General features: G+C 42.2%; 2 protein-coding genes across 3 annotated transcripts; both read right to left on the bottom strand.

The window, feature by feature from the left end:
- Positions 1-10,420: 10,420 nt before the first annotated feature.
- Positions 10,421-12,535, bottom strand: LOC109877494 (probable peptidyl-tRNA hydrolase). Its single transcript, XM_031816326.1, has 5 exons — positions 12,340-12,535; positions 12,093-12,192; positions 11,947-11,992; positions 11,499-11,717; positions 10,421-10,510 (listed from the first exon to the last, which is right to left on the bottom strand). The coding sequence occupies exons 1-5, from the start codon at positions 12,533-12,535 to the stop codon at positions 10,421-10,423; spliced, it is 651 nt and encodes a 216-aa protein (XP_031672186.1).
- Positions 11,105-19,312, bottom strand: LOC109873336 (natterin-3). Of its 2 annotated transcripts, none has more exons than XM_031818842.1 (6): positions 19,214-19,312; positions 18,614-18,728; positions 15,537-17,560; positions 12,340-12,559; positions 11,947-12,192; positions 11,105-11,717 (listed from the first exon to the last, which is right to left on the bottom strand). In XM_031818842.1, exons 2-3 carry the CDS (start codon positions 18,726-18,728, stop codon positions 16,464-16,466), a joined length of 1,212 nt encoding a protein of 403 aa, XP_031674702.1. In that variant the 5' UTR covers positions 19,214-19,312; the 3' UTR covers positions 11,105-11,717; positions 11,947-12,192; positions 12,340-12,559; positions 15,537-16,463. The 2 variants fall into 2 exon arrangements, with proteins under 2 accessions (XP_031674702.1, XP_031674703.1); XM_031818843.1 differs by having other exon boundaries at positions 12,093-12,192.
- Positions 19,313-21,733: the final 2,421 nt, after the last annotated feature.

Here is a 21,733-nt window from a genome sequence, read left to right as displayed (position 1 = left end):
GTGTACTCACAACATTTCAAGACCCTTGTCTTAAGACTTTTCAGACTTCCTCGCATATATGCCACTTTTCTCCATCCAGCCCTACTGTGATGACTTCATTACCCCCCCCCCCCCCCCCCCCCCCCCACTCTCTGTCAGTGAGGAAGATTAGGGGCCTAAAGGGTCACTGTTCTGAGTGGCCTCTTCACCCAAGCTGAAGTAAAGGACAGGGTTTTCTGTATCGCCATTCCTGACCGTCCCGTCCCCCTCCAACACTCCTGGCCTGACCTCTGGGCCTGTTGGGGCCTGCTTTCACACGCTCCCCTAGGACAGCTGGACCAGCCTGGGCCCCGGCCTCCAGCCAGACCCTCTGTATGGCCATCTCTCCCCTCCGCTCCTCCGTCACAAATCGGGTTTAAAAAGGCACTGCACCACCTCCCTCACTCCCCCATTCCTTGGGAAACAATGGGCCACCCCAACCCCTCTCCTCCCCCCTCCACATCTGTGAGTGCCCCTCTGTTTCCTTATTCTTTCTTTAACCGCTCCATTATTGGCTTTCTTTCACTTGTAAATGTGGCCAGCGATACTGCTGATGGGTCTTTTATCCACATGGCTGGGGTCAGAGGAGAGGTAGGGGTTAGAGAGGATGGGGGGGAGTAGGGTGGGCCAGAGTGGAGGGACAATTGCAACAAAGAGTTAAATCCTTTTTTTGTGTGCAATCATTTGGGACTGTTGGCTAACCAAACTCTTGCTGCAAGACATTGCAGAGGCAGCAGAGAGAAGCCACAGGACAAGACTTTGGTTGTCATGGACACTTGCTATGTCACTAGCATTACAACCGATGGAGTATGAGTGTAGCGTGATCTCATTGGTCTTATTTGAAATCATTGTGAATCTACTATTGTCGTTTCCTATCAATTACTAAATTTGCTATTCAATCATGATATGGCTACAGTTATTTTTCTATTTATACATATAATTTGAGTGTGATACCTAGTGTTGAAATAACCTGCTCAAATTGTTAGAGGGTGAGGATAGAACGTGTCTGGCAGATTCTCCCTGTGTATGTTGCAGGTAAGGAGGGAGGTGGAACAGCCACCATGGTGTCATGGCTTGGTCGGTGTAGTGTGGGATTCTGTTATTTTAGCTTCCATTCTGACCTCAACAAAAACCCTTGCACACAAAAAGGTGGTCTCTGTGGCATTAGTCTCCACGACAACAGGTGGACAAATGGGGGAGTGGTGGGGTGACGGTTAGAGGTAGGAAGGGGGGTGAGGTGACCTTGGCCTTTATGTGGTCAGATGGAGTGCGAGAGCCACTGGCCTGGTGGGTTTAGGGAAGAGGAGGAATAATATCATGACACCTCTCATTCTCTTCCAAATAGAATGATTAATGACAACACTAACCCCCCTCTCTCTCTCTCTCCACACACATCCCCCTTCCCAAACCCCACTGTGTGCACACACACCACTCCATCTGACCTCTATAGGCCTACTGCTGCTCAAACACTTTGATATGGTCACTTTCCCAACAATGTTGATTGATGAATGACTATTCCCACCTACACGTTATGGTAATGTTGATGATTATGCAAAGGAACGTGAAACTTTTGAACTGCCATGTTTGTGGACTAATGCTGCTCAAAATAGAAACAGCTGCATCCCACTTTAGGTTTTAAATCCTTTCTGTTTCTGCTTGTGTTAGTTTCTAGACATGTTGATTAAAGGACATCTACATCACAGGAGGCCGCTGAGGGGAGGACGGCTCATAATAATGACCAGAACGGCGCAAATGGAATGGCATCAAACACCTGGAAACCATGTTTGATGTATTTGATACTATTCTATTTATTCTGTTCGTCATTACCACGCGCCCGTTCTCCCCAATTAAGGTGCCACCAACCTCCTGTGATACATTACGGTGTATTAATTGTGTATTATTAACAATTCTGAACATTGGATGTTGATGACACAGGTAATAAAAATAGATTGCTTCTCTTTCTATCCCTCAATATAAAATCTCTCCCTGAATTGGTGTCGCTCAAAAAAACCGAGCATAATGGCTGTCATTAGAGCCAATCAACTATGTCATCCCTCTCAGTCAGAGCTGGACTATAAACAGTGTATGTCTGTAACTGTGACTCCATGGAGAGGTGGAACAATGATGCAGTGTGGAGAGGAATAGTATATAGTCACTGTTCTCAGAGACAACAGAGCAGGGTTCCTCTGGTACCAGAAGGTTGTGATGGTGGTGGGGATGGAGGGGGCACTGTGGATGCTCCGGCTCTGTGAGTGGTCAGCGTGCTTCAGCGATGGCTCCGGACATCTCAGACATCTCTCACTCAGTCACCGGTCACACGCCTGCCCGCTGCCACTGACAGAACTAGGAGAGGGCTAGTGGTGCTAGCCTGATTGTGCGGTGCAGCCGTGCTGCTATGACATGTATGCGGATGGACACAGACACACGTATAGAATAGCTGCATATTACACACCTCATACAGGACAAGCATACTAAAGGCTGTTCTCTTATTTTTTTTGTGTTTGTCCATCTCGTCAGAGCGTACCACCACAGAGCAAACTGGCTCGATCCAGCATATCAGATAGTGATGACATTTCCGGGTGGTGGCAGAGGCGGGGTATATCATCATATGGATATCTGCAGTCCCTGCCTCCTTCAGCTCTGTCATCACTATGCTGCTGTGGTGGTATGCATCTCAAGACTACGTAAGAACGCAAGGGGTAATATGAAGACAACAGGCTTGTACACACACAGTGTTATTACCTGGTGGTCTCTCTCCCTCGCTCGCTATTTCTCAAGATACGTTATTGTGTCACAATCTATGTGTTGTATAAGTCAGGATCTAAGAAAAGCCTTGGGGTTTCAGGTTGTTTGTGGCGTACCATGCCTAGCAGAGTCCATGTGACCAGACAGTGGATAATGTAATGTCAGCTCAGCAGCCCTGTGATGCTCTCACGCCTCTCCACCATACCCTGCTCTTACACAGTGGTGTTGTCACCCATAGCAATGTTACAGAAGCCTGGTCACGTGACTGGGCTGTCAAAGGGACATAAGGAAGGAAACGACTGACCCGGATCAGAACGAAGGCTGCTATAGTATCACCTGTGTGTATTGAATGTATATGGAACCTGATGATCCAGCAATGGAGGTCACTGTTTAAAGCAGTAGAACAGTGATTAGATAAACAATACATCTAACACATCTTTTATCATCTTATTTTCCTCCACAATCAGTCAATCATGCACTCCCTGTCCATACATCATCCTATAAACATACTACCAGCTTATACGGAATACAAAGTCAAATCACTGCTTCTCTCTGCCATACAGTAGTAACCCCTACCTAGTTGGATATTGATAAATACCTAGTTTAACCAAAGCAGTTGGCAGCTATTTTATGTTGGACTGTGTCTATCTCATTACAATGACAGGTTTAACGGAGGAGTTACAAGGCTGGGTTCAGACCTCACAAACACACTGCTGTTGATCTGTAGATCAAATAAATGACATCAATAGACAGGAGGCAACATACAGTAATGGATGGATATCAGATCATAATCCCAGTCATTAGATGGCCTCTTCAATATACCATTTTTATCCAATTTCTTATCAATACACACTGATCACTAAGAATGCTTGTTCAATAGAATTAAATGTGTCAAAATATGCACTTTTATGTTTATTTTATCCTCTACTGTCAAAGATTTAAATCTGAAAGATTCAGACTTGAGGCTGTTGGTGGGAGGTTTTTAGAGATGCTTGTTCGGTGGGAGTGAGAGGACCACAAGTTGGTCTTTACTTTTCTATTATGTCATGTGTAAATGGAATAAAGAAATATATTTGCTGGATCACACCCATTTACCAGGGACACAGATTAATAAATATATCCTCACATTTGCTCTCCATGCTAACCAAGAGGAATTAGAGAAGAGTCTGGTGAAGGAATTACTGAGAGCAGTACCTATCAGAACTGAGATGACAATGTGATGTAAAAATAACCCGAATAGATCCCCAAGCTACTGCTAGGGAGTAAAAACCATGGTTGGTTATCCCACATTGGAGACTTGGAAGCAATTCCATGCTGACATCTCTGATTAGAGCAACTATATAAATTCTTTCTTGGTTTTAGTTTGAAGCATTATATTTCTGTTCATACCAATAATGCAGTTATGCAGTAACTTCCTAGGTCTTATCGTGAAAGTTTGAAGATGTTATAAAGCTGAATGGTTGAGATGGAATGTCCAAAGAAGAATGGAAAAAAAAGAGTAAATAATGTTTTACAAAGCACTGACCACTCTGCCCCTGACCAATCTACACCTTTAGAAACTTGAATATCAATGATGGGAGGATATGAGTTGATGAGTTGAAATGACTAAAACAAAGGAGTATAAATAGGCCTATTCTATTCATAAAGACATATTGGAATAATTTCGATCTGAAGTTATTTGAAGGGCTCCTGTGACAAAACATTTCAAAAGGTCAAAACCAACGACTGTTCTAAGCAAAGATAAAATTGCAATTTAGGGCTCTATTCAATCAGTTTGCAGAAGTTCAGCATTACAGCGTGATTGAAATTTAAAGGCAATGTTCCCGCGTTAGCAGAGACTGCATAAACGCTGCATATGTCGGCTCAATCAGAAAGTACCTTTAAATTTATATTGCACGCTTCAGCGATACAGATTCAATAGAGCCTTGAAATAATATATCTGAAAATAAAAATAAAGCCTTGTAATATCACTAACAATTTTGATCATACATAAACATAAATGGAAAAAAATACATAGCTAATTTTGTTGGTTGAATTTGTCATTAATTTATTTGTTCTTTAAAAATCAGATTTCAATATCACAAATGTGCAACTCAAGCAGATACATGCAGTATAAAAAATCAAAAAATAAACAATGATATTTCCAAAAAGATAAACAAAAACACAAGCAAAATATTATAAACCTGATAGTAATTGTATTATTAATTATCTAAACCTATATACCTTGAAATAAAAATGACAAACAAATTCCCTCTTTATTGGCTGGTAAAGGTGTTTTCAAAGCATAATGTTTAAAAGGCCACGGTTCGTTGTTAAACTAAATGTAAATGATACTATTTGCATAATTCTTAAGGAATGTATCATAAAGCAGCACTAAGAGCCGCAAAAAAAGCACACCAGTGGAGCGACAATAAACCAATCGTTGCTTAAGGGCAATCGAAAGCAGGAAGAAGAAAAACATAGAAAACGTTGAAATCTTCTCTTCGTGGGATTGGGCCCTAGGCCTACTCAAAATAAACTGTAGGCCTAGTTGTGTCATTTGAACAAATTCTTCTGAAACCAATTCTGAACGTTTTTAGGCTACTATATGGCAAACAGCTTGCTCCTCCAAAGGTTATGTAGGCTTAGGGCTAATTAAAGCATTATTGATTAAATGTTAATTCATGTAGGCTACACATTTGTAGGCTACTGCAGCCTATAAAATTACATTTAGTTTAACATAATCGTTAATCGTTTTGGATAGCCTAATTGGTGGGATAATGTATAAATCTAATAATCAATACTTTAATACAGATTTCCCAATAAGAAATATGACTATTGTGACAAGACATAGAACTTTTATTTACGACACTGATGTGAAAGGAACCTCCAGCAACAGATGTCCAGATACAATTCTCGGGTAGTTTAAAATTTCACAAGAATTGCGTTTGGACAATCAACCGCAAGGGCTCAAAGTATGTCTCTCCAAACTCATAGCTCTCATTGTTCAAAACAGTTCTTAATTCAACCATTTGCATTGATTATATAAATTGTCTTTGAATCTGTAAAACATATAGGCCTATAGAAAACATGGAGACACTATCATTGACTGTCATTCCAATCATGCACCTGACTCACCAAGGATCATCTTTTTGAGGGGTAAAATATAATCAGTTGCAGGCTACAGGAACCTCATTAATTAAGTTAATCTCGATATTTGTAAATTCAACTAATAAAGTTGAACAATTAGTAGGCCTGTTTACTTATGTAGCAAAACTTGTGTTATTCTACTTAAAACATGTTATTATAACCCAGCAGGTCTAGTAACATGCGCATTTCATGCTAAAAAAATACATGTTATTTTCTATACTCTGATATTTGATAGCTACCAATGGCTGGCTACCAATTACCCGAAGATGTTAAGTCGACGAAGGCCCTCAAAAGATTATTCAATTTCCCATTCAAAAGCATCCACAACACTGAAATAACTTTTCTTAATTCAATGTCATAATAAGCCTACATGAAAAGATGGTTGATTATTTGGTGTTTGTTCTAAGCATCAGCATCAGAAGAAACGCACACTTTGGAACGAGGCGTTCTTTAAACTCCGCCAGCGTTTCGCCATATCTGTACCTGTAAGACGCATCTTCTTACACATATAGTTTCCATATCATTATAGAGCAGAACACAGGCAATTGAACTAGAATTCAAATTCTTCCAATCATACAAATATGGTGGTTATATTATTATTTTGCAAACGTTATAAGGTGACAACGCGGAACATTACTGATGCGAGAAAGTCCAAAGGAAAATGGTTAAAACCCGAGTGCACCTGCTCCTCTGCGGTCCCAATCATAATTTCTTGTATACTCCAGCTTCTGGAAAAATCATAGGACGCGAAAAAAAAGGTTATATGAGTCAACTCGTGGCGCTCCTTCAACTGGCCATTACTTGATAGGACGACTGCATGGGAATGGCACTGCGCGCTCCCTATTCTGTTATCCAAAAGCTTTTCTTGAGCTCCACTAACAATAACGGTGTTACGGAGATGGACGGCGGAGGGAGTGGGGATGGTCTTCCCTTGGTACTGAATTTGAATAACACCACGGGTTGATTAATGTCCATTGTGCTGAATAAGTAATGATTCTCCTAGCACACACAAGCCAGCAGCTGCGAATGAAGGACCAGCAACCTTTTAAAGATACAACAGTCCTATTTTGCCTATCCAGGGCAATTACAATCAAAACACTGTTATCCTTGCAAAACGTATATTGTTAATAGACGAAATGATGTGTCCTCTCCCTCACTTGTTTCAGAAAAACTAACCAGAGGTATTCATACAATTTAACCTAGGAGGCCTGACCAGGTACTAACAAGTCAACTTGTTTGTTCATTAGTTTATTTAAAATTATTAATGAATGGCATTTTGGCAATTGTTTTGGTTGTTAATAATAATTACATAATAATTAGTAGAGCCTTTATCAGACCATACGAGAAATACTATAATTAGGCTACGGGGGAATATAAACTTGTGTAGTTTAGGCCTATGCCTAATTTCTCAAATAAGGCTATTGCAGTAGTTCTTGGGAAAATCTTCACGACATAGACTAGAATTGTCTCCATGGCAAAGGTGATTGACAGGTAGACCACAAATCGCAAGGGTGATGAGATGCTTATGGTTCTAAAATTGTGACCTCATTCTGATGATACACATTTACCAGTAACTGTCCAGGCGCTCAGAAGATCTGCAACTATTCTCACTACTACTATTCTTCTAGTTTCCCGAATAAAACATATTTTTCAACTGGCAATTCGATCGAATGGGTAGAATGGTTTGATACTACGTTCGATTGCTTTATCACTTCCCTTCGAATATCCATCGCATGCTGTCGAGGTAGGTACACCAAGCCAAAAGGGCATGCTACTTGCGCTTCACACTCGGATGCTTTAGGCCTATAGTTTGGGTTTATAGGCTACCCCTCTCTGATAAATTATTAAACAGTGACCGCCTTCGGGGTTGGGCTCTCCTTTCCCCTTTAAAGGCACCTCAGTTGGTTTAATCAGTTAACATTTCCTTTGCTGGGAACATCTTCTCACTTTCGAAGCTCATTTGCTTCTTAAAAGGCCTGCCCGCTGCTTCCTTTTCACCGCCATGTCAGAATAATTTAGTGCAGGAGGCCGCAGATCACTGGAGATTATGGCTAAAGAGAGGGAAAGGACGCGTTAAAGCGAGTGAGGACTTCACTGTGATTCACTCAACCCATTCAGTTCATTGGAGAGAAAGAAAATACATTATGAACCCACTTATGGAAGTCATAGACATATAAATATAATTATATTTCTCAGATAAGCATGCAAGTTTTCTGCTGTAGTTTAGCACATCATGGACATCTACGTTTCTGTGAGCTGATAAATTGGTCTCCTTGGGTTTTGTGACAGCAAAAAACCTATCCTGTATTAACAGAATCCTATGGTAATATGCAGGTAAATTTCATTTAATTAATTTCCAGTTTAAGAGATTGACTCTCCTTTCACACCTTTTTTGTTAATGTCCTGTAGTCAACATTGGCATTTCAAAAGTTCCAATGATTTTTTTAAATTTAATTTTACCTTTATTTAACTAGGCAAGTCAGTTAAGAACAAATTCTTATTTTCAATGACGGCCTAGGAACAGTGGGTTAACTGCCTGTTCAGGGGCAGAACGACAGATTTGTACCTTGTCAGCTCAGGGATTTGAACTTGCAACCTTTCAATTACTAGTCCAACACTCTAACCACTAGGCTACCCTAGTACCCATGATAGCTGATGCTTCCAAGTTTGTCACCACCAGTCCCGACTACATGGAACACACATAAGGGCACTCTTTCCCCAGTGCAGTGCAGATTTGAATAGGCCTAGCCCATTTTTCAAGGTCTGAATGTAATATTTAGGCTGTAGGAAGCGTTTTCGTAAACCTTCAAAGTTTAGGATAGGCCCAAACGTTCGGCCATTTTATTGGAAATATATTCTCTTTACACTCCCTTGCTTTCACTAAAGTTCATCCTGTTTTGTAGGCCTACAACAGATGCTGTAATAATGTACAAACCTGGCCCATGATCTGTTCATCTCAGTGTAGCCTAAGTTATCACATCTACAGTGTATTTTCTGCGACCGACTGTGTTAATTTGTTGATATAGGGAGAAACCTTCAGACATTAGTTGAATGTGTTAACACATTTAGTCTCCAAGCGTCTCTGTGAGTCAGTAAAACTAGGGAATTGTCTTGTTTTCACTTCTCTTGTCATATTCGCCTCTCTCTGGACTTAAAACAGCATGCCAATGCTGCACAGTTGCTAGGTGACGAGGGTATAGGGGCCACAATAAGCTAGGTGAGGTTGGCTGGCTGTGACATATGGCATCCCAAAACGGGATCCTCAATATAAGGCCCTGCACTAAACCATTAGGCTTAGCTTCACAGTCCTATCCCAAGGAGTGGGAAGACAGACAGTATCCTTCTTGATAATTACAAAGGACATTGTTGAGAAAGTTCATCTTTACTTTTAGAAGCAGTCAATTTAATCCAGATTCCTGAACTGATCATGTCCATATTGAGTTCTTATTGTTCCCAGGTCAGTGTTGGGAAGCTACTCTGAAAATATAGTTTGCCAAGCTACCAATTACTTCACACTGGAAGAAGTTAAGCTACACTAAAGCTACCCTTAAGAAAAAATACTTTGTGTAGAACTATCATATGTAAATATGAAATGTCATAGACTACAAATTGCAGGAACAGATCACTTTCGCTTTGAAGCTAGAAAACTAACCATAACTTTGTTATGGTCAAAAGCTGAGGGATAGGTCTGGAGAAATGTAATGACTCCCAAATTCATAAACAGAGCTATGAATGCAAGGACTGACCTTCCATGATATCAAAATTATAGTTTTAACCATGTTTTGAGGATATACAGTGTTTGTTTATATTTCCATTGTTTACAAACATTGGTGTAAAACAAGCTTATATTTGGGGTTCTGACAGTTGAACTAAGCTCATGAGGCATTTATACATAATAACTTGTAATTTATAAGTCCAAAAATGGATCTAACGACTAAGGATTTCAGCTTTAACAGAATGTATAATTTAGTCTATTAAAAACAAAAACAATGTTTTAAGTGACAATTATGCTGGTCTCATGCCAAAAAATAATATACATTCTTGCCTACTTCACCCATATTTTATTTTTTCAAAGAACATGAGTGTGTAGTTCCAGTAGTTATAGCTACACCACTACATGGCAAAAAAAAGTTATTAACTACAGAAAACACTACCTAGAGTTAAACTACCACTAAGCTACTGCAACATGTAATTCAATTACTAGATGAACTACATGTTGTTCACTACTCCCCATCACTGTCTATTGGGGATCATGGTGAATAATGAATCCACTTTAAACTCACCTCAACCTAAAGAAATCTCTACGGGTCCACAAATGGTGTGGAGAATGCAGTTTGTGTGTCTGTGTGTGTGTCCATCCCCTCTCTGCCTTTTTGTGTATCCCTGGTCTTAGCACATCTGTGTGCTTAGGGGAAGACCTCCCACTGCGCTTTGGGCTAGTGAAGCTTAGCCTATAGCTGCTGAGGAGGGGAAACCATTCCTGAATAAATTTGCCTACTGTCCAGCCTTATGAGTGACCTCTGACCTTTCAGAGAAAAGTTATTGAGGACACCACTGCACTCTCCCAGGCTGACCACTCAGAGGGGCTGGGAAAGTGCCCTGGTGGGGGAGGGGCTGGCTGAAGGGGGGGGTCACACAAGAGAAAGCGAACGGGGTAGAGAGGTGGGGGTCTGTCATGAGTGGAGAGATTCCCTTCGAGTCCTATTCCCCACATCTACAAGTGTGGCCCTGATGCTTTGTTGTGACTCTGAGCTGGGTCCAAACAGAAGGCTTCAAACGGCACTATCCTACAATGTTTGTCCCCCATTCTTTTCTCTCCCTCCCTTTCTTTCGCCCTGCATCGTTATATATTAGGCCCATATACTTATGGGTTTTCCTTTCTCTCACTGTCTCTTTACCTACTTTTTATATGCTCTTTTCTCAGTTTTTGTGAGCTCCGATATTCACTGTGGTGAGAATGCTACACTTCTTGACCAATTACTACTTCTCATTAAAAACACTTGTTGATGAAGCATGGTTATAGGCTGAGAATTAAAGAATGGAATCAATATGTTGAACCAGTAAATACAGCAAAGAGAATGAGCTTAAAAGATGTGAGGCACTTGGAAGCTTTCAAGAGTGGCTACAACTCGAGTGGAGCAGGTTCTGTTATCAGGAAACCCACTGGTAATACCTCAGTTCATTCACCACTAGTTAAATTTTTTCTCAATGCTATTGGTATGATGGTTTTATTGTTTAATCATTCTAATATCATGTCTTGGTCACTCCTTGGACCTTTTACATAATTGTAGATTAGGCCAAAAAAAACAAAGAATGCATACTATTCTAGGAGATATGCAATGATTATCTTATGCATATCTACACTTTTGGTCTTTGAAATGCAGTGTGCTTACTTTGTATTCATTTCACATACATCCTAACCCTAAAGTCCCAATAAATAAAAACATGTTCACACTTTCATGTTTCTGTAAGAGGCAGCTTTGTTTTAGCAGCAGCAGCAAAGCTACTATCCCAGAGTGCCGTCATAGCTTCACTGGCTCTGTCAAAGTCTCTGGTCAGTCTCATGTCTGGCAGGTTGTGTCCTTTGCTGGAGAAATTGAGCAAACCCTCCGTTTCCCAGTCTGTAATGCCGGTCTGCCTCCTGGTGGCAACAGTGGGGACTGCACATCCTCGTCAGTGAGCTGGGAGAGGAGAATGTCCACACTCTGCTCTAGAACCCCGCTGAGAATCTTCTGCTCCTCCTGAGAGAAGCGCCCCAGAACATGCCGGTTCACTAATGTTTCACCCGATGGTCTGCCAATCCCAACACGGAGTCTGGGCATCACCTGGAGGGCACAAGATAGAAAAGTACTACTCTATCTTGAGAAATAAATGTGTATTTTTACCCTGCTCTCACCCCCCCCCCCCCCCCCCAGTTCCCTTTGACAAACATGACATTGCTCTGGACTGTATAACACTTTCCCCAAATTTGTCAAAGGGAAACGTCATCTCTCATCACTCAATTCCTCCTAATGTGGGAAGGAAGAGTATTTGTCTGTTTGGAAAGCTACTTACATCTGTCTGCAGACACTCAACACAGGACCACACACCATTGTGACCCCTGTCAATCAACAACATATAGAAGGATGACAAAGTTGGGAGGATCACGTTGTCAGATAGCATCATTAGTAATGCCGATAACTGGCAGGGAATCAACTCACCTGGCGCTCCCTCCTTGTTTCATAGCAAGCTTCCCAAGGGGCTTGTCCAAGTCATCATGAACCAGGAGGATGTGCTCAGGCTTGATGCTGTATTTGACCGCTTGATCCAAGGTCATGAAAACAAAACAATATCATGAACAATTCATTTACAGTAGGAATAGCTCACTTTTGTCATAATTCCTCTGACAGTCAAAACTGAAAATTCATAAAATGTCAAAAGACATCAAGAAGACACAAGAATCCTCACCTGCTTTGGCCACGGATACACCGTTTATGTTCATCGGTAGTCGTGGTCGGAGAAGCACAATTTGGGTGTCCTCGATGTCAGATACGATGACCTCACCGGAAACGTGCCTATCGCCATGCCAGCTTTCAGCTAACCTCAGCCGGGCAGCAAGTGCTTCCAGCACAGCCATGCCCACACTGTGGCGCGAACCATTCATTCCAGGGTTGCCCAGTCCCACAATCTGCACAAGGACAAGAAATACTTATTTTCCATCTTTGCATATTATATTTCTCTAAACGCCACTGGAGAGTGCAGTGATCTCCTCCCACAAGAATGGACTGATTTGTGTACATTTAGCCACACATTTGACCTGATATGAGGGTATTAACTAACAATAATAAAAAATCCTGTCACATGCCCCGAATACAACAGGTCTAAGTGAACCTTACAGTGAAACGCTTACATACAAGCCCTTAACCAACAATGCAGTTCTAAGAAAATATCACAAAAAAAAAGTAAGAGATAAGAAAAACAAATAACTAAGGAGCAGCAGTAAATAACAATAGCGGGGCTATATACAGGGGATACCGGTACAGAGTCAATGTGCCAATTGTGCGGGGGCACCGGTGTCGAGGTAATTATGTACATGTAGGTAGAGTTATTAAAGTGGCAATGCAAATAGCCATTTGATTAGCTTTTCAGGAGTCTTATGGCTTATGGTAGAAGCTGTTTAGAAGCCTCTTGGACCTAGACTTGGCACTCCAGTACCGATTGCTGTGCGGTAGCAAGATCTGAACGCCAACTGCGAGCCAGGCCTAATTGCCCAACATCAGTGCTAATGCTCTTGTGGCTGAATGGAAGCAAGTCCCTGCAGCAATGTTCCAACATCTAATGGAAAGCCTTCCCAGAAGAGTGGAGGCTGTCAAATACACTATATATACAAAAGTATGTGGACAGGTGTATAAAATCGAGCACCCAGCCATGCAATCACCATAGACAAACATTGGCAGTAGAATGGCCTTACTGAAGAGCTCAGTGACTCATTGTGGCACAGTCATAGGATGCCACCTTTCCAACTAGTCAGTTCAACAAATTTCTTCCCTGCTAGAGCTGCTCCGGTCAACTGTAAGTGCTGTTATTGTGGAAGTGGAAATGTGTAGGAGCCACACAAGCTCACAGAACAGGACTGCAGAGTGCTAAAGCGTGTAGTGTGTAAAAATTGTCTGTCCTCAGTTGCAACACTCACTACCGAGTTCCAAACTGCCTCTCGAAGCAACATCAGCACAAGAACTGTTAGCCTGGAGCTTCATGAAATGGGTTTCCATGGCCAAGCAGCCGCACACAAGCCTAAGATCACAATGTGCAATGCCAAGCGTCGGCTGGAGTGGTGTAAAGCTCACAGCCATTGGACTCTGGAGCAGTGAAAACACGTTCTCTGGAGTAATGAATCACGCTTCACCATCTAGCAGTACGACGGAACAATCTGGGTTTGGCGGATGCCAGGAGAATGCTAACTGCCCCAATGCATAGTGCCAACTGTAAAGTTTGGTGGAGGAGGAATAATGGTGTTGGGCTGTTTTTCATGGTTCGGGCTAGGCCCCTTAGTTCCAGTGAAGGGAAATCTTAATGCTACAGCATACAATGAATGACATTCTAGACAATTCTGTGCTTCCAACTTTGTGGCAACAGTTTGGGGAAGGCCCTTTCCTGTTTCAGCATGACAATGCCCCCGTGCACAAAGCGAGGCCCATACAGAAATGGTTTGTTGAGATCTGTGTGGAAGAACTTGACTGGTCTGCACGGAGCCCTGACCTGCAGCTGAAGGTGGCACAACCAGTTATTGAGTGTAATGGGGCAATTACTTTTTCACACATGGGCGACAGGTAGTCTAGTGGTTAGAGCGTTGGGCCAGTAACCGAAAGGTTACTAGATTGAATCCCCGAGCTGACAAGGTAAAAATCTGTCGTTCTGCCCCTGAACAAGGCAGTTAACCCACTGTTCCTAGGCGGTCATTGTAAATAAGAATTTGTTCTTAACTGACTTGCCTAGTTAAATTTAAAGGTGGTGATAGCTAGTAGGCTAAGGCAGGGTTTCCCAAACTCAGCCCTGGGGCCCCCCTGGGTGCACGTTTTGGTTTTTGCCCTAGCACTACACAGCTGATAGTGGGGGGGGCAGGACCGAGTTGGGTTAAGGTACCTAACGTCTCCTCTTGCCAACTCACCTACAGCGCCCCACAGCCAGAGTGGTTCTACACCTCCTGTGGACTGGGTGAGAGGTGGATTGTCTGCATCTGGCCAGGATTATTGTTATACCCAATGAGTGGCTGGACCCACGCTTTTATAGGCTTTGCCTGGCGGACCAAAAAGGATGTCATAATGGCATTGACATGATCTATTTACTTTACAATAGTTTCTTTGGCCAACCCAATACAACCTGGTAGAAGAAAAAAAAATCATTCAGGGATTTAAATAGTCTAGTCATGACAAAATATAGCCCAGTTTTCTCAAACTCAACTCTGGACTCAACTCTGTGAGACACAGAGTAGGTGAACGTATTGTCTGCATGTGTGGTTCCCACTGTAAAGCATGGAGGAGGAGGAGGTGTGATGGTACTTTACTGGTGACACTGTCTGTGATTTATTTAGAATTCAAGGCACACTTATCCAGCATGGTTACCACAGCATTCTGCAGTGATATGCCATCCCATCTGGTTTGCGCTTAGTGGGACTATCATTTGTTTTTCAACAGGACAATGACCCAAAACCCACCTTCAGGCTGTGTAAGGGCTATTTGACCAAGAAGGAGAGTGATGGAGTGCTGCATCAGATTAAGAAATAGTAGTACTTATTTTGACTAGGTAAGCCACTACATTTAATTTCCATTTAGATAAATTGTAATAATAATTTTAGCAAATATTTATAAACAGTTAATAATGCGATGTTTGCAAACTGTAGGCTAATGTGAACAACATCATGTACAGCATCTGATGCGCCCTACTGACACACTGTCCGCTGTGGTACTACATTGTCGCCTACAACGTTACGAGCATTGTTACATTATTATATTGTAGTGATGGGCTGCTATGCCAACAGCAACATTGTAACTAGTAGTAGGCCTACGATTATTACATATCAAACTCTGTGAGCAAGAAAAGTGGTTGCAGTGCACTAGACCAGAAGACATTTGTGCAGCAATGTCTTTCCTGAATATTTCACTTACCAGCCTCCGACGAGCATTTGTGTGGACTCCTGCTCCAATGTCCATTATTGGTGCAAAGGGTTCAGTCAGCAACGCTCGGTTTATCAGTTTCGATAAAAGTCGTCTCATTGTAACAAAGTTCAACAGCGTCTTGAAAAACTGTGACACACAATACCAAAGTTTACCAGCAACAGTGACGTGTCTCATGAGTGCAAAAAAGGGAACGTCATAAACACTTGAATCTTCATAACTTCATTGTTGTGTTAATAGCCTACTGTCTGTGACCATCAACATCTCAAATTAAATAATGTACTCCTGACATTTCACTTCAGTTATAAACAAACCTATTTGAAATGTGTATAGCTTTGGATTTATCAATACAATTGTGAAAACAAAATAAGAAACGTTGGAAAAGAGTACATCTTTTACTGAACTAGACCTGCCATGCAACTTCGACATTAGTCAAAGAGACTGGTGGCCAGAAAAGTGAGAGGGTTCATTGTGACCAACGCCTGGTCTTTTTAAGCGTACCGCCACCTAGCTAGGAGGTTTATACATGCACGTATACACGCCTACACGCTCATAGAAAATGCACAGTGTAATAGTGATTTTTTTTTTTACATTTCAGCCTTGTGTAATTTTATGTACTGGAATTATATTTCACTTCTAGGCCATTGAAACAAATGATGATGATGATGATGATGATGCCTACATGAAGTAAATCAAAAAAAGTTAAACAAAATGTTGCACCAAAATCATTTTTTTTGTCTGGAAAATGATTTTCTTGATCACAAAACTAAATTGACTGGCTCTTTTATCTGAATATGAAGTTGCATCAGTTTATTGATGACAATGTATTGTGACACAAGGGTTATAATTTGTTCAGGTTGTGTCTGGAGGGATAGATCACGTGCACATTGGAATTCTCACATCTAGAGTTCTTCTGTCTCAGGGGTCTGTCTCAACGGGGTAGCAGGGTATGGCATCAGGGACAGGCTGGCATCTCTCCACCACAGCATTGATCTCCCCCACCTTCACACCATCATAAGTCCCTGTGATGGTGGTCCAGTGGGTGTCTCCGTTATGGTAGGTGCGGCTCAGCCTACCCGTGAAGGGGATGTCGGCGGTCATCTTCCTGCCCTCCATCTGCACGGCACAGGAGTGGTTGGGAGGGACCAGCAGCACCACAGAGATGGAGTGGCTGATAGACTCCACCATGGTGGTTCCCTCTGAGAAGCTCACCGTCTGCTCCTTGGTGAAGTCCACGGTGCCTGGGCTGATAATGGGCACCTTGGCCGTCATGGTGGTGGAGCTGTTGCGGCTCTCCCTGCCGATGTCCCAGGTCTTCTCCACTCTGCTGGTCTTCTCCAGCAAGACCTTCTTCTCCACAGTGCTGCACTCCAGGTTGGTGACCCTGACAAACTGCATGGCCTCAGGAGGGTGGTTGAACAACTCGATCTGGTCGATGGCGTACTCCACGTGAGAGATGTGCTGGCTGTAGGTGTCCCTGTTGATGGCCAGAACCTGGTATCTCTTGTACCAGTACTCATCGCCCTCCCAAGGCAGGAAGAAGGCTTTATGTTGGGTCACAACCTTTCCCAGACCGTATTTGTTCTTGCCGACGTATATCTCAACACCATGGCAGGTCTTGACAGCATGTTGGGGGACAGCACCGTATTCCTCTTCGATCCACTCCACAAACTCAAAGTTGTCCACATTGACCAGGACTTCGAACTTGGAGGATGAATGCTCCTTGTCAGCGTAGGGGTACTGGCAGAAACTGCCTTTGCTTGTGGTATAGAAGCCAGCTTCGCAGTTGACTTTGCAGATGTAATCATGTCGTTCGGTGTAACCGTTGTAGATGCCCACAGCACCATTAGGGAGGGACCCTTCCCATTTAACCCATTTAAGGTTGGTGTTCTCCCCATACATAAACAGGGAATCGGGGAACTGGGGCTCTAGATCTGAGGTCTCTGTCAGTGTGGATGGACTGTGGATGTCCAGATCAGGGACCACATCTTCCAGCAGAGGGTTGAGCCAGGGCTCTGTGATGAGGTACAGAAAGCAAAGGTCATAGGTTGCAATGGAGTATCTTTTGTGGAGTTGAAATCTAACGTATTTGGATTCATTCACTCATTATTGATGAGTTAGTTAAGAAGCTGAGAATAAAAATGGGGCTTCTAGAGAAAAAGGTCCTGCCTCTCGCTGAATAGTAGAAAGCAGATTATTCAGTCGACATTCCTATCGGTCCTAGACTATGGCAACATTATCTATTTGAGCGCAACTGCCACTTCATTAAAGCCATTAGATGCAGTTTAGCATAACCCACTGAGCTTTATTACCAGTGGCAATTTTAGTAGTCATCACTGTATTCTCTACCAGAAAGTTGGTTGGTCCTCTTTGATGTCACGTAGGTTGATACATTGCTATGTTTTCATTTATAAAGCCCTTTTACAAAAAGTCCCATTCTACAGAACATCTTTACTAAACTTTAGACATACGAGTTACCACGCCTGGGATGATTAACTCTGGAAATGTTTTTGGTCTCTACTGAGTTAGATAAATCAGCTACTAGTTTTCTTGCAGCTTATTTGTGGAACAATCTTCAACATGTTCTTAAATTTGATGTTTTGGTGCCTCTTTTGTATTTATATTTTGTATTTATATTGATGCATTTTGTATTTATATTGATGTGTGAATTTTCTGTAATTTCTGTAATTCAGAGCTCATCTGTAAAATAGACCTTGGTCTCAGTATGACTCCCTGATAAAATAAAGGTGAAATAAATCAAATAAATACAATTCTTTAGATTGATAGAGAATATTCAGACAAAATGTTAACACTCTGAGACCCAATTGAAGGTTTTTGATCAAGGTGTTTGTGTAATAGGCTGTAATACAGGGGAGAGTGGTGGGAGGAGCTATAGCAGGACGAGCTCATTGTAATGGCTGGAATGGAATTAATGGAACAGAGTCTAACATGTGTAGTTTCCAAATGTTTGATACCGTTCCACTTATTCCATTCCAGCCATTAAACTGAGCCTGTCCTCTTATAGCTCCTCCCCCCAGCCGCCTCTGGTGTAATATAATCAGACTCACTGCTTGGTGCATCCTGCCCCTCCTCCAGCTGAGAGGTGTAGAGCAGGGGGTCAGAGAGGAAGACTGGGCTGCAGAGCTGCAGCACTGCCAGGATGACCAGGAAAGTCAGCCTCATCTAGCAACAAGCGTGCACACACACACACACACACACACACACACACACACACACACACACACACACACACACACACACACACACACACACACACACTTTTTTAACATTCACCACCTTCAATCTGGAAAATGCTCAGTGGTCCTTGTTGCTGGCATTTCCATATAAATATCCATGCGTTCCCCCATCTACAGTATTTCAAACACTTCATTGAATATACTTCAGTATATTGCTGATGGACTGAATACATTAAGATGCTCATTTGTAGGTCTTGCCTATTATTTACTAAAGAGAATTGGCTTCTGAAATCACAAAAAAACTGCCTCTCCAGCTTAGTAAACAAATCCAACATTTGAAATGGCATTGATTGTTTTATGTTCCATGAAGCAGATGCACAATACAGTAAATCCTGATATTAGTATTCAGCACAGAATGAACAGTAATAGAACATTTTATACACATAGGTTGATGTAAAGAAGCTGTTTTACCTTGACAGGTTCCTCCTCCAGTGGTGTGATCTGCAGCCCCTTGCTACGTTTTAAACCTCCCTGCAGGATAATTGCCCCCAATAAAGTAGCCAGTGCTACAGTGAGTGGCCCCATGCCCATTGGTCTAGTACTCTTACTATATAAGAGTCCTCTGCTGCTGCTTCCGCCCCATTACTTTTGGTGTACAGTGCTTATTGTTTAGTGATTCAAAAAGTAAAGTGAAGGACACTGCACTAAACAGATACAACTAGAGAAAAAACATTCAAGAGGGAGCTGGTCAACACAAAACAGATCTCCAACGTGCCACAAAGGACAAGGGGCAGCTACGCAAGGAGAGACAACACCAAAAAGGCCCAACCACCACTCACCCCTACCCACACTGCACCAACATATGTGGCTGCCGGATCGGCCTCTACAGCCACCTGAAGACCCACAAATAGAAGACCTCATTGAGGACAGTCATACTCGACTCGAGTGATCGCTGATGATGATGATAATAATAATTTGACTATGTAGTTTTGGTGCTCTTGCAGTGGTTGTGTAAGTAATGCTTGAGAGGATACCTCTCTACCCCATTACAGCAGTCAATATGAGCTTTTATATCACTGGACAGGATCTACCGGGAATCACGTACAATATCTAAGAACAAAATCACATTGCATAAGAATGTCTTTGGTATTGTGATGCAAGTGAGTTTGTTCTTGGTAAGCAAAGACAAAGAACCCAGTGGTAATATCCTTTAGAGTCCTCCGTTATCGATTATTTCAGAGACTATCGCCATTATCACAATAACTATTACCTCGCAGCAACACAGAGATAATATTGTTGACCCTGTCCGGATGAAGGCCAAAAACGTGGAATTGCTCTGATTGGTAAAACCTAACTGATGATCACAAGGGTCAAGGCCATCTCTATAAGTCCTTGAACAGATAGCTATTATCAATTCCATTATCATGGTAGATTGAAAAGACTCAATGTTCCTCTGCAGATAATGAAATAGGACAGACAGTGTAAAGGTCTTTACATTGATAGAATATGTCTTTGATAATTCATTATCACCACACTTGTCGACACATTTATATCAATTACCCATGAACTGCTCTTCTGGGACAATAAAGATTTATTGAAAGAAATCATGCTATTATGCTCACAACTAAATAGTGCTTCCTAATCAAATGATGGAAAGGCCATGTTTGTGCTGTGTCTGTGTATCATTTCACAGGACTGGAGGTCACTGAGACAAGGCTGTCTGATGTTTCAGGACAGTCTGCGCAGTTCTATAACCTTTTTTATCTCTGTTAGCTTAATCAGGTTAATAATCCTCATCTTATCTTCAATATATCTGTTCTTCCCTACTGGTAAGATGATGGGATGCACAACAACAAGAAAAGTGCACAACAACAAGAAGCTCCTGAACTATGTCCAATGTGGATTATTTTGTCATCGTGTAGATTGTCATAGTGGGATGTTGACCGTCAAGGACGAGAGAGAGAGAGAGAGAGAGACAGAGGGAGAGAGACAGTGAGAGAGAGAGAGACAGAGAGACAGAGAGACAGAGAGAGAGAAAGAACGCATAAAAGAGAGAGAGAAAGACTGGCTTACATTTCAGATGATTATAATAATGAAACAATAATACAAATGAAAAGAAGAGAAAGTGACACCTCCACATTCCTCCTCTTTCTTCTACCATGACAGCTCTGAGAGAGTTAGAGTTAGTGTTGTAATTTATGGTTCACTGCTCCCTGGGGGGACACTGTGAGGGTGTGTGCATTTAGGGCACTATTTCACTATTTGAAATTATACAGTGTGTTGCTGTTCAATGGAGCCTACATCAAAACTGGCAGAAACAATAAGGAATGGATGTTTGACAGCAATGTCATGTTGAGTTCATGTACATTTTTGTAACATTATAGTTATAACTATAGTCCTTGAATGTTTCCTAATATTCCTCCTTTCCCTGGTCTTTCTCAGATGAAGCTGCCGGTCTTGGTGGTCGTCTCACTGCTGCACCTGGGACAGTCCTGTGCCCAGGCTGCAGTCCCCCCTGCACGCAGCCTCCGGGACATACTGTAGTGAGGAAGAGCTCCCTGAGACGGAAGGGTAAATTAAACTACATTTGTATACTTCTCTAATTTGATATACTCCTTTTATTCAGTCAATCCCTGCTTTTGACCTCTTAGAAAGGAAAACAGAAAACATTCAAAAGGTCATTCAATGGAAGTTGTTTCAACGCAACAAAAGTAGGTGCATATTGTGACACTGTTTTATTCTGTCTTCTAGTGTCCCTCTTGAACCCAGTACTGGAAGGTAGGGTCCCCCCCACTGAACAGTATAGGTCCAGTCCAGGCCCCACTGACCCCTCCTGAGTTTGAGGACGAACAGAAGCCTGCTCCATTCATGTTCGTGGACAATGTCAGGGGGTGGCAGGTAGCCTAGTGGTTAGAGTGTTGGACCAGGAACTGAAAGGTTGCTAGATCGGAATCCCGAGCTGACAAGGTCAAAGTCAGCTGTTCTGCCCCT

The sequence above is a fragment of the Oncorhynchus kisutch genome, linkage group LG3, assembly GCF_002021735.2.
Source record: "Oncorhynchus kisutch isolate 150728-3 linkage group LG3, Okis_V2, whole genome shotgun sequence".
Classification (NCBI taxonomy): Eukaryota; Metazoa; Chordata; class Actinopteri; order Salmoniformes; family Salmonidae; genus Oncorhynchus; species Oncorhynchus kisutch.
The sequence above is the reverse complement of the archived record's forward strand: the minus strand, read 5'-3'. Positions and strand labels throughout refer to the sequence as shown.

Coding starts and splice junctions, on each gene's coding strand:
- LOC109873336 (XM_031818842.1), bottom strand. CDS start 18,728: ATGAGGCTGACTTTCCTGGTCATCCTGGCAGTGCTGCAGCTCTGCAGC. Junction 17,561..18,613: donor GGGGCAGGATGCACCAAGCA/GTGAGTCTGATT, acceptor ACCTCATCACAG/AGCCCTGGCTCAACCCTCTG.
- LOC109877494 (XM_031816326.1), bottom strand. CDS start 12,535: ATGAATGGTTCGCGCCACAGTGTGGGCATGGCTGTGCTGGAAGCACTT. Junction 12,193..12,339: donor TGTATCCGTGGCCAAAGCAG/GTGAGGATTCTT, acceptor CCTTGGATCAAG/CGGTCAAATACAGCATCAAG. Junction 11,718..11,946: donor TTGAGTGTCTGCAGACAGAT/GTAAGTAGCTTT, acceptor TGTGCCCTCCAG/GTGATGCCCAGACTCCGTGT.